This window comes from Cricetulus griseus, chromosome 3, assembly GCF_003668045.3.
Source record: "Cricetulus griseus strain 17A/GY chromosome 3, alternate assembly CriGri-PICRH-1.0, whole genome shotgun sequence".
Lineage (NCBI taxonomy): Eukaryota > Metazoa > Chordata > Mammalia > Rodentia > Cricetidae > Cricetulus > Cricetulus griseus.
The window spans coordinates 79,985,185-79,998,051 of NC_048596.1; the positions used below are offsets into that span (position 1 = coordinate 79,985,185).

At 43.6% G+C, this 12,867-nt stretch overlaps 1 protein-coding gene across 1 annotated transcript; it reads left to right on the forward strand.

The window, feature by feature from the left end:
* The first annotated feature begins 4,473 nt into the window (after positions 1–4,473).
* Positions 4,474–12,775, forward strand: Pdzd9 (PDZ domain containing 9). Its single transcript, XM_035441618.1, has 4 exons — positions 4,474–4,545; positions 5,101–5,356; positions 9,916–10,105; positions 11,745–12,775. The coding sequence occupies exons 1-4, from the start codon at positions 4,474–4,476 to the stop codon at positions 12,151–12,153; spliced, it is 927 nt and encodes a 308-aa protein (XP_035297509.1). The 3' UTR covers positions 12,154–12,775.
* Positions 12,776–12,867: the final 92 nt, after the last annotated feature.

Genomic DNA, 12,867 nt, shown 5'->3' on the forward strand with positions numbered 1-12,867 from the left:
GCCATACTGTGGCTGTTAAAGGGCTGTGAATATGGTCTGCTTTATTGTGATGGATGGCGGGACTCGCTCAGAAGAGGCTGGATCCAGATGGGACTTCAGGGAAAACGAGAAAACGTTGTGCTATTACTCTGCACTTGAAGGAGTGTCTTTGCCCTGGCAGGATAATGAACACACTTTTTCTCTGGGGGTCAAGTTAACTATACACAGGCCTACATGTACCTGGGATTCTTAGGGTTAGAGAAGACAAAAGTCAGATCCAGAGGGGAGGATCTTATACCCAGGGCCTAAATGGGAGTTTGTCTCGGTGGTTGATTGTCTTGGAACTGTCTCTGAGATGAAAAGTTATTGATCGGTGGTATGTAGGAAGTTTATAGGGAGCTGTTTTAGGACCAATTCCTGTGGGGGGAAGAGAGGAAGTAGAATTGGGCAGAAATCAGCTGCAGGCACAGGAGGCTTTAGCAAACTGAAAGGTCTCAGGCGAAGGTGGGTGTTTTAGTTCTGTCAAGACAAAGGGATGAAGTCTTCTAGTACTGGCCAGGCATGAGGTACTACCCCAGGAATTGGGTGTAACCTTGGGGAAGGCAGCCTGTCCAGCCAAGGACAGTTCCTCAAGAAGACTATCGGAGGGCTGGGGAGATGGCTCAGTCAGTAAGGTGCTTACTGTGCAAACATAAGGACTTGCTTAGAACCCATTTGAGCCCAGGCACAGCACCTGCCATCCCCTGCTGGGGGAAATGGAGACAGGAAGATCCCCGGGGCTTGCTGACCAGATAGTCTAGCCAAATTGGTGAGCTCTAGGTTCAGTGAAAAACCCTGTTTGGTTTTTTTTTTGTTTTGTTTTGTTTAAGAAAAGGTGGAGAGTGGCATTGACCTCTGTCTTGCACATGCATGTAAACATGCACAAACACCGGTAAAAGATGTGTAGCTGAGATCAATCCCTCCACCATGAAGGGGCACCTGTACTTACATACCAAAGTAAGAAAATTTTTGCAAAGTATACACAAGGCTGAATGTGGGGGCATATGCCTGCAATTCTTGTCTATGACAGGCTGAGGTAAAACTGTGAGTTCTAAGACCAGACTGGGTTACCTAGAGAGACTGTCTCTAAAAAGAAACAAGAAGCTTATCGTTTCTTTTTATGGCATAGCTCCCAATTTAGATTTGCTTCTTTTAGGGTCTGAGAGCAGCTCCTGTCGGAGGACTGTGATGGTCCTTTTACCAGAGGAGGCACTGCTATCGTGAGGCAAAACTGATTCTCCCATCATTTCCCTCTGTTACTCACCCACCATTCCTCCTATCTCTTGTCAGAACTGCTGATGTGACTTATGGGTTGAGGTGACTTAGACCCTCATTTCCCCAAATGTTTAAGCCCCCCAATGTTGCTATACACTTCTTAAGATGCAGTTGTTACATTCACCCATTTGCTGTAAGAAATGGGACAGGACAGTACTGTGACAACCATGTGGATTAGTTGAGTGCCAAACATTGCCCCTGTCCCTGTCAGTAACAGCAGTCTGCTGCTTTTCTAGAGATTGCTATTGTTGACAACTCCTGGCCAGAGGGGTGTCTTATCATGTGTTTATGATTCATGCCAGTATATTTTCTTCCTCTGTTACACCATCCCATTTATAAGGAAACATTTTTGCATTCTTTCCTGTGCTGGAGACTGCCCAAGTTCTCCTCCTAATGGTTGGTCCTCATTCTATTAGGTGGTCCAGCTCTGAATCTTAGCAAGTACGTCGGGTTATCTTGGCACTAGATGCTGTGGGTTGATTTCCCTAGAAAAGAGGTTGAGTTGCAAGGAGTTATTAGAGAATGCTTGTGGGCTCCATATCTCTGGGTGGAGGAAAAGAAGCAGGACTGGACAGAGCCAGGTTATAGGGCAGTCACAGCAGGGCCAGAGCTCTGGGATGACCGTCCATTGGCCACTCACTGTTAACTGCTCTAGGGACATGGGATCATGGGCAAAGCAGTCTCAAAGGCAGGAGATGGAGGGGAGAGGGGAAGGCGAAGTTATTTAGCTGTGAAAGGAAGTCTAGACAACACAGTGTCCTTGAGAGGCTGTATCACACATTCCTCCTAGTCAGTATGATCTTGGTATCTACTCTAAAGAGATTTTTCCACCCAAGAAGGGAAGAAGGCTGATGTGCATTAGCCCGTGTTTTCTCATCATTCTCCTACTGGCAGGAAGATGGAGGCAAAGGATGCACTTCGTGATTAAGTATGCTTGGTACCTGAGCAGATTCCAGCCATACTGGAAGAGCTGGCCTATCACAAGAAATGCAGCAGGAGGTACCCTTTGCATGAAACTCTAGAAGATGGGATCTAGTCAATGGAAATCTGTCCTGCTTTATTGTTTGGCCAGAGCTAGAGAAACAGGAGAATAAGCTGAGACCTGCTCAGGTTCACCCTAAAATTCTTGGCACAGCCTGACTTCCAATAGGTGCTGCTCATTATTTGTTAAAGGGCTGGATGCTCTGAGGCAAGGGGGTTACTTCTTCTCCCATCAGAGTGGTAACCTACTTCATTATACTATATCCTCTTTCTTCTAGAATTTATTTTCCATAATTTATAGTTCCCTAAAATTCTACCCTTCATCTGTGTTGAAAATACAAGTTCTGGCCCTGCAGTGGTGGCTCATGTCTTGAATCCCAGCACTCAGGAGACAGAGGCAGGTGGATCTCTGTGAGTTTGAGCCCAGCCTGGACCACATAGTGAGTTCCTGTACAGCCAGAGCTACACAGAGAAACCTTGTCTGGGGGGGGGGGAGTGTGTGTGTGTGTGTGTGTGTTTGTGTGTGTGTGTTTGTGTGTGTGTGTGTTCCAAAAGGGTAAAGTCATATATTCTCAGCATCCCCAGAAGCCGCAGACTGGATTTCAATGAATTTTTGTTGTATGAGTGAAAGTGTGGGGTAGGAAGGTTTATTTTGGGAAAACGACAGAGTCAGTAATCCATCTTTAATAATGACTCATTGTTTTGGGGTGGTTCTTGGCCCTTTCTCATCTAAAACACACATGAATAACGTGCACTGGCAAGGCAGTTAGCGTTGTTGATATAACAATATTTTAATACTACCATTAAACGGGATTCTGGGATCTTCTATGGTCCCCCAGCAATGTTATTGCTCACATTTTGAGGCCCTCTCACTTCTATGCTCTTGCCCTGTTTCGAGTGTTTCCCCACCAATGAGTGAAGAGCCTTGTGTGAAGCAGGAACTCTGCTCATTATTGCGGAAATTTCCTTTTTTTTTCCCTTATAAATTTTTACACTCTGCATTGGAGTAGTTTCCACCCGTGCCACGTTTTCCAGGGTCTACTGAAGCCTTGAAACAACTATCTGGCTGCTCAAAATTTGGGATGCAGTCTTGCAGCGCCCCCTGGCGGCCATTCATAGGGACGGGCGGCGCCAATGTTTCCCCGTGGCCTGTGGTCCTGATCTGCCTCGAGGATTCCAAACTGTTGGAAGTTAGACAGATTCCAGCCTCAGCTCCTGTGAGGATCGAGAGCCCCGCCCTGGGCAATGGAGAAGGGCGCCCTCAAAAGCAAAAATGGTACTTGTAGTAACAGGAAAAGGGTGATGCCTTGGGTTCCAAGCCTGCCTAAATTTGCCTCTTCTGTAAAATTTCGTTCACACATGGGAATCTCTCACCACTATTTGCTCAACAAGATATAACGAGATAGTCGTCTTTTTTAGTGGACAGTTCTGTGAGTTTCAACAAATATATAACACTCTTAATCACTACCACAATCAAACGAGGGGATGTGTTCACCTCCCCTAAATTACCTTGCAACTGCCATTACCACACCCCTATTTCTTGTACTTATTTTGCTTTTTCCATGGAGAATGGCTAAATGTGGAATCATGTATAGAGATTTTTTGAGTGATTCCTTTCACTCTGCTGTCTTTAGAAATTTTAAATTATATCTGTGTGTATGTGAGAGAGAGACAGAGGGAGAGAGGGAGACAGAGAATGGGGAGGGGGGGATTTGTGGGAGTCAGTCCTGGAGATTAAGGTTGTCAGGCTTGGCTATAATCACCTTTTCCTGCAGAGCCATCTTGTCCACCCTACTGCTATCTTTTAAAACAATATTATTTTATTAGCACATTTACCTTGTAAGCTTCAGTTTTCCAACTCAAGTTGTTGGAGGTGTCCAGCAAGGACATTTTCTCTGAGGATAACCATGAGCCTCAGGAGTCCCCACAGCTGGCTATGGGAAGCTGGAGAAGCCCATCTCAGCAGTGATCCTGGACATACCACAATCACACAGACTCAGCCAAGGCCTGGTGAATTTCAGAGCATCACTGGCCCTTACAGAAGGAGTTGTGTGTGAAATGGTGTATTTCCTCTCAGATGCTGTGTGCATCTACCACTGTCCATTTTTATTGCCAGGGATGTGACATGCTTGAGTGACTGCAGTTTGCCTTTCATTTCTCATCTGCATTCTGGGCTCCACATATCACACAGCAGCCAGCATGGCGATATTTTTTTTAAACAATGATAATCTGATCATGTCCAGTGGAAATTACTTCCAAGATTTCCTTAGGGTAAACCTGGGTAGCAGCCCATCTGCCAGGCGGTGCCCCTCCCACCGCCTGCCTTGTGCTACTCCCTTGTGTCCCCATCAAGGCTGGTTCCTTCCTGTCTTAGAACCTCGATTGTTTGCCCCCTCCTGTCTAGCTTGTTTATTTTCTCACCTTGATCCGCATTACTCCATTACTCCGTTGGGGAAACCTAGTCCCTATCCCTATGTGAAACTTAGGTCCCCTGTTGTTTAACTTCAGAGCCTTTTCTTTCTTTTTAGCATCCAGTTTGTGTTTACATAACTGACAGCTGTGTCCTTCACTAGGCTGTAAGATCCACAAGGACAATGAGCCTATCTAGTTCACTATAGTAAACCAGGGCCTGAGCGCACTGCTTGCATCTACAAATGCTTGTCAAGTGAATGAATGATAATAACTGATGTTAAGCACTCATATACACTAGCACTGTATAGTAGCCCTTTAACTGTCCTGTTTAATTTCCAGACACTTTGCAACACTCATTTTCCAAAAGGGAGGACTGAAGAATAGGATGACTATGTATGTGCCCCCAAAGTCTAGCTTCAGAACTCCACAGAACCATCACTATGCTGTTGTCTTGATAAACTACTGACACAAGTTCCTCTTGTTCTGTTAGAAAAAGGATACAGCCACAAGGTCAAGGGGACTTCCCGCAGCTTGAACAAAATGAAGCAGACCAAACTCACTGTGGGCAGCCTGGGATTGGGCCTGATCATCATCCAGAATGGGCCTTACCTCCAGATAAGTCACCTCATCAACAAAGGGGCTGCAGCCAGTGACGGGATACTCCAGCCAGGTGACTGTGGTTTCCACATGCTTCCTTCCCGCCAGCCTTCAGGGAGTCAGCGTGAGGATATGATGTTGTCTGAGAATTTCCTATGGGGCAGCCAGTTGCTACCACTCACCAATTACTTGCTATTCATTTGGTCTCTAGTACCATTCTAGGTAGGCGTGTCCTCACTATCTTCGTTTTGCAGGTGAGGAGACTGGAATTTAGTGGCAGAGCCTTCCTTGCCAGGTTCTCTTTCATCCAGGTAGTGGGAGACAAACACAGACCCAATATCACTACACAGTTCACAACTGTGGAGGTGTTAATCATAGCTAATGTGGAGACATTTAGTGTATGTTCTACACTAAACCACTATGCAAATATGTAGATACTTAGGAACTTGCCCAGTTATACCTAGGTGCTGGCATTTAAACCCTCCCTCTCAGATTCCAAGCCCAAAGGTCTCATCAAGATCACCTAACTTCTCAGGACTCTGAGGGAATGCATTTTCTATCAAATGCAAGACATGTTTTCCCAGTGTCTGTCTAGGGCCCTTGTGCTGTGCCTAGGAGGAGGGGGTGGTACAGTGGGATGAAACCGTGAGAGGGGAAAACCACTTCAGGCCATTTGTTCAGAGATCTATCTGAGATGTGTCACTTTCTCATTTTGTGACCTTGGCAAAGTCAATCTTTGAAGCTTCAGTGACTTCATATCTAAATTGGGAGAATCTCATCTCTGCTCTAGGTTGTTAGGATGTGGTAAAATACTGTGAAGAGTTTTGAAAACAAGTACTCTAGAAATATTGCCAGTTCACATTCTTATGGCTTCTCTATAGCTAGCTGTCTTTTAAGAGATTAGCTTTTCTATACATGTATGTGTGAGGAGTATATAGAGGCCACAGATTGTTGCTGGGGGTCTTCCTTGATCATTCTCTACTATATATATATGTATATTTCTCCCTCTCTCTCTCTCTCTCTCTCTCTCTCTATATATATATATATATATATTATATATATATCAAGGATTGTGGCCAAAGGTCAGATTTGAAACCATGACCTGCTAGAAAACCCATACCATGTTACCAATGGCCTCATGAGCAGAAGTGAGATTTCTTTTTCTTTTCCTTTCTTTCTTTCTTTCTTTCTTTCTTTCTTTCTTTCTTTCTTTCTTTCTTTTGAAACAGGGTTTCTCTATGTAGCTAGCCTGGCTTTCCTGGAAAGAAGTGAGATTTCAATGTAGGCATTCTGGGCAGCAAATCTCTTCATGGAAACCAGTTACTGTTCAGTGTCTAGGTTTTAAAGTCTGCTTTTCCATCATTTTGACAGCGATCATGGGATTTGCTACTTTTTTCACACCTGCCAGCCCTGTTACTTCTCATTCACATGTTTTAAGGTTCTTTGTCTTTGGTATTTTACTTGATTTTGTAATTTAGTGTTTATTTTCTGTGTCTGTCTGATGTACAAAGCCTTAAGATATTACTACAGCTTTAAAATATCACTACAGTTTTGACAGTGGACAGTAGCCATGTATTGGTTTCATTGATTCAGTTAGCCATACCTAGGTAACTCACTCATTCACTCATTCATTCATTCTGCATTTCCTTAATTCCTTTCCATGTCTAGGTCCTATGGGCACTAACAGTGGAGAGCTTAGCAAATGTGACCCTAACCACACTAAATGTGTACAACTTACATCCTAGTTGGAAGGAACAGAGAAAAAGAAAACCTATCTTCCAGTAGTGGTGTGGCTGCTACACAGTTGATTTACTATAGGCAATCTAAACAGACTTATACAGTGCCATTCCTACAGCCTATTAAAGTAGAAGAAAAGATGCATGATGAGGTTAGTGTTCATAAACACCCAACTGGTGTCCATGAAAGGCAGTGTTGGTATCTCCTGCCAGAGCAATCACATTCATACCCCAACATATTTGGTTTAAAGCCAGAATGGTCAGGGAATTGCGCTGTTTATGTTCTCTTGATAAGTCACTCTCTTACAACATAATTAAGTAGAATGCCAAGCCATAGTTTTCAGCTATAAACACCCCCTTTAACACCAGGCATGTGAGCTTATCCTAAGAGGGTAACTTTGTTACTGTAATTAACCTCAGCAGGAAGAGTAGCTGTTTTGTACTGCACAGCCTGCAGGTAGCTCTGAGAGAAATCTTGCATCACTCTGAAGTTGCTTTCAGTACATGCTTTTGTTTTTGTTTCCCTTGCTTTTTGAGACCGAGTCTTATTGTGTAGCTCAGGCTGGCCTTGAACTGTCTGTCCATCTTCTTGCCTCAGCCTTGTTGTTTTGTTTTTTTCGAGACATGGTTTTCTTGTGTAGCCTTGGCTGTCTGGAACTCACTTTGTTGACCAGGCTGGCCTCAAATTTTAGAGATCTGCCTGCCTCTCCCTCCAAGTGCTGGGATTAAAGGCTTGCGCTGCCCCCCCCTTCTGAACACTGGTTTTATAGGTACACATACTACTGTGTCCAGCTCAGTTATGCAGAAGGATTTCCTCAGACTTTCTAGAACAGTGGAATCTTTTAGGATCTCACACTAGGGAAACGTCCCTGGCAGTGCTTGGACACTCCCTCAGGACCAGTGTAGCTCCTGAGTAGCCTGCATTGGGAGCCAGCACCAGCCTCTTCCCAGCCTCTCTCTCTGAGCTTAGGCTTCACCTGTCTTTAATGAGGGTTATTGGGGCTCCTAGCTTCACATGCAGACAGGTAACCTGTCACCCTGTATCAGTTATAAAGTCCCGACAGGCAATACAGGAATGAAGAAACTTCAGCACTGAGGGAACCACAGACACACAGAGAAGCTGGGGTTGGGTGGGCTGTGCTCACTCTGATGGAGGGCACAGACTGTGTACGACACAAGGAGTTAGCTAGTCTCAGCAGGAGGTCTCTGTAAATGAAGGATGTCAGGTTGCAGCCATCCAAGAGGAGGAAGCTGCAGTTGCTAGTTTTTGTACACTGGTCAAAAACACTCATACTTGGACCAAAGGAAGTCTTTGTCATGTTTCTGAGCCTCCCCCAGGGAAGGCTTTGCCACTTCCATGGGTATTGGGGTACTTGACAAGGCTTTGCCCAAAACACTTCATCTGCTTCCCGCTGAGAAGTACTGACAACTAAGACTTTCCCCAGAGTGAATCTGTCCTTTAAATGCAAACCTTCTATATTCCTCCTAATGGGCTTGGCTGAATGCTAGTTTTCATGCTCCTTATTTCAAGCAACAGTATTGTTTTTGTTGTTTCCGTTTTTTGTTTTTTTTTTTGGTTTTCAAGACAGGGTTTCTCTGTGTCTTTGGAGGCTGTCCTGTAGAGCAGGCTGGTCTCGAACGAGATCAGCCCGACTCTGCTTCCCAAGTGCTGAGATTAAAGGTGTGGGTCACCAACACCTGGCTCAGCAAACAGTATTGTTAAGGCACTTAATTTAGGGCAGAATCTGACTGAATTGCCCGAAAATCTGGAGAAACAGGCTTGGAAGATAGGGAGAACCAGAGATCTGGATGACCCTGTCATCCCAAAGCAGGTTCAGTGAGCCAGATCACTGGACTGAGTTTACAGATCTTCACTGCAACTGGTGGGAGCCAGGGGTAGGGTGGGCTAGGTCCATATAAGTGAATAATTGACCCTTTCAGCTTTCATTTTGGGGACCTAGGTTTTTATTTTTAAAGTATTTATCTCTTTCCACTGGCTGGGTGCTCAGAAGCTCCATGGTTGACCATCACAATTCCCCACAGAGCACAGCCTATTTTAAAGCATGGGGTCCTGCTCTCAGTGTTTTGAACCAATTGTACAGGTTGTAGTGGTGCGCTGTAATGGGATATGCTGAAGAGGTAGAGGTAAGAGGGGCACAAGTTTAGATTCCTTGGAATCAACACCTTCTGCATGTACATATCATGCATATAATTAATAAAAGCTAATCATCTTATATATCATACAGTTATTTGGTTGATTTTATTTAGGACGGGGCAGAAAACTCAAACGGAAGCCTTTGTGCTTAATTTAGCTTATTTGTTGTGGAGGGCTGGGATTTGATGATCCCAGGCAGGCAGAATGGAATGTGGCTTCTCTTTTAATAGTTATAACCACTCATTTCACTATGTTTAGAATCTTAAATCTAAATGGTTTGGGTTTTAAATGGTTTTAGCCTCTTTACCAGAGGTTAAGAACTTACCAGTTAAGAACTTCAGAAATGGCTCAAAAAATACTATTAAATGGCTATTAAAAAACTAAGGTAGCCGGGCGTTGGTGGCACACGCCTTTAATCCCAGCACTCAGGAGGCAGAGACAAGCGGATCTCTGTGAGTTCGAGGCCAGCCTAGTCTCCAGAGTGAGTGCCAGGATAGGCTCCAAAGCTACACAGAGAAACCCTGTCTCGAACACCCCCCCCCAAAAAAAAACAACTAAGGTAGGCATTTTTATCATGCAGAGAACACTCATGCAGGAGAATGTTCTTAGTAAGTCAAATGGAAGTCAGGATTTGGTCAGAATGAAACAACACATAAATCCATAAAATACTTCATTAAAGCCACTTATCAGCATGGTTATTTTTAACCCATTATCTTTATTTAACCATTTTTTCTTTTTCAGGTGATGTTCTGATTAGTGTTGGGCATGCCAACGTGTTAGGATATACCCTCCGTGAATTTTTAAAGCTTTTGCAAAATATCACCATAGGAACAGTGCTACAAATCAAGGCTTACCGAGACTTTATTCACATACCCCAGGAATGGCGAGATGTGTATGATTTAATCCCTGAGACCAAATTTCCAGTTCCACAGTAAGTAGCCCACTTAAGACAATGCTATGAAACCCAGGCCTGTGAGGTGCTGGGTTCTGGTTTAATGTGAGGACCATCAAATGGCAAGAACCATGAGGAGGGTTGGTGATACTGCTAGGGCTTAGTGAACTACATTCTGCAAAGGACATTCTGCAGGACCTCATATTAGGGAGTATTAGTTATAAAGGCAACTTGGGAGTTAGGAACTCAGTCAGCAGTCATTAATTAGGTACTTTGTCCCCAAATCTACCTGCACTGTGCCAACACAGCCTATCTAGTCAGCCCTAAACACAGATTGTGATGGGGCTTAGTAGATGAAGTGCTTGCTGTGAGAGCATTAGGACTTGTGCTTATATCCCTGGCACCATGGAAAAGCTGAGTGTGATGGAATATGTCTAACTCCAGAGGTAACAAGGAGGACAGAAGAGGACCCCCAGAGCTTGTTGGTCAGCTAGCCAATCTAGCCCAACTGGTGAGCTGCTAGTTCAGTGAGAGACCCTTTCTCAAAAAGGTGGAGCGTGATAGAGGGGTATCTGTGATCCGCAATGAAAAGCAGACAGCCTGTGTAGTATTGTCTAGGGGAAAAAGAAGAAAACCTCAGAATTACTAATGGCTAGCATGCTGAAGAGTCTTGAAGCTATTGCCTGACTCCCCTGGTAATGGGTTATCTTTTGTATTGCTACAGGACCCATGAGAACAGAGTTCTGGTCTAGAGGATCAGGTTGAACATGTCAATCAAGGCACAATGAAATCAGTTGATCCTTTAAGGCCTCGTAATAGTCTAGTCAGTGGTCTGGCTTAAATCTTAAAGTTTTCTTTTAAAGTAGTGTGAAGTAATTTAAGGCAGGATTTTATTTATGGTTGGAAAAAAAATCAAGGCATTTAAAAATTCGATCCTGATCTCTCCAGCTCAAAGGGTAGTTTTAAAGAGAGAAACTTTCCAGCACCTGGGAGACAGATCTGACTGTTTGAATCCAGGGGGTGGGATGGGGTTAGCTCTAGAGGAGTAGAGGAGGCATTCCTGTGTGTGTGTGTGTGTGTGTGTGTGTGTGTGTGTTAGGGACAGCCTTGTCAATGAAGCAGAAAGTACTGACCTATAAGATGTTTTGTTAGGGCACTTTAAAAGTTTACTATCTGTAGCTTCAGTTCCAGCAGATAGAGCCTTATTTGACATTCATGGGCACCAGCATACACATGGCACACACATATATACATGCAGGCAAAACACTCATACATATAAAATAAATCAATCTGAAAGTATTCAAGCACCAAGAATCCATTTCTTCAACACTCAGTGATGCAGAAAGTGATGAAGGTAATTTGTGTTTTTAAGTTTTACACACACACACACACACACACACACACACACACACACACACACACACACACACACACAAAACCAATGGCTTTGAGAAAGAGTGTGTGAGTGTGTTCGAAAGCTGAGTACAGTGTCCACAGAGGTGAGGAGGCGGCATAGGGTCCTCCAGAACTAGCTTTACAGCTGCCTTACATGGACCATCTCTCCAGCTCTAAATATCTTATTTATCTTTTTAATTTATGACACAAAGTAGTTGTTAAGATTCTGTTAGGGAACTCTGTTAAGACATTAAGAATATATTGCATTCACTCTTCATTTCAGCACACCAAAGAAAACGGAGCAGGCAAAAAATGATCCTTTTGCAAGCAGAGATGACCAGGAAGATGTAGTTTTAGATAAAAGACTGAAGTATTACAGATATCCTCGGTCAGTTTGGAATTATCCTGTAAGGATTCCAGTATCAATCTCCACAGAATGGCATGGATATAAAAAGAAGGACCATACTATCAGTGTTGGCAAAGATGTTAACAGCGATGTAGTAATTCACAAAGATGACAACAAAGAACTGAGGCCCCCTTCTCCATACTGGACAATGGTGGAGCGAGACAATGCCATCCCCTCCACCTCCTCCTCTTCCTCTGCCGCTTCCTCCATCTCAGATGCCTTTTGGCTGGAGGACTATGCACAGGCTGAGAAGAGTGAAAGTCAGAAGGTATCAAAGTTGGGTTAGGTATTGGCTTGCAAATCTGTGGCCACAGAAATTTTATTTTTAAATATCCAATTTTTGTGCCTTACCATGTATAGGTTTATAAAATTCCTACAGCACTTAGCAGCTCTATTAAGATTGTACAAAAAGGCTTTCATAGACCTTCCTCAGTTAACAGTTCAGGACTTCCTTCCAGTGGTCTAACAGGTTCCACAGATCTGTTCTCAGATCGCATCGTTTACTCAGCTTTTACATCAAGTAGAGGAGCCCAATCATCAGGCTGACCATTTGTCTTTTAAGGTAAAGTTTTCTTTGTGTGTTTCTGGGCGGGTTGTTTACATTACAACCCCGTCCCCACCCTTTCAGTGATACTTCGAATGTCAGGCTGAGAGTTACTTAAAGGAGACAGGAGAGAAAACACTGCCACAGAGAAGGGAAGGCAGACATAAATGAAGGATGTTTCTCTACATATCTACACAAAGGGAACAAAACCCAGACTGTTCAATTGCTGTTATCCCCAAATGTGCAATTTTAAACTTGTTTTTATTTTAAAAAGCCACCAATAATAATCTGGAATTATTACTTTCAGAGCTGCTTTGTTTCAATTTTAAGTTTCTGAAATTTCTTAATGTAATTGGTAAACTCAGTTACTGTATTACTGTCTTCTTTAAAGCATTTAAAACAGATCTCAGCATATTAATAAATGTTGACTGCCTAAAAAGAACGCAAGAAAAACAC

Excerpts from the sequence above, each read along its gene's own strand:
- Pdzd9 (XM_035441618.1), top strand. The coding sequence starts at position 4,474 with ATGGCGATATTTTTTTTAAACAATGATAATCTGATCATGTCCAGTGGA. Across the intron at positions 5,357-9,915 it reads TGACGGGATACTCCAGCCAG|GTGATGTTCTGATTAGTGTT; the intron begins GTGACTGTGGTT and ends TTTCTTTTTCAG. Across the intron at positions 10,106-11,744 it reads ACCAAATTTCCAGTTCCACA|CACACCAAAGAAAACGGAGC; the intron begins GTAAGTAGCCCA and ends TCTTCATTTCAG.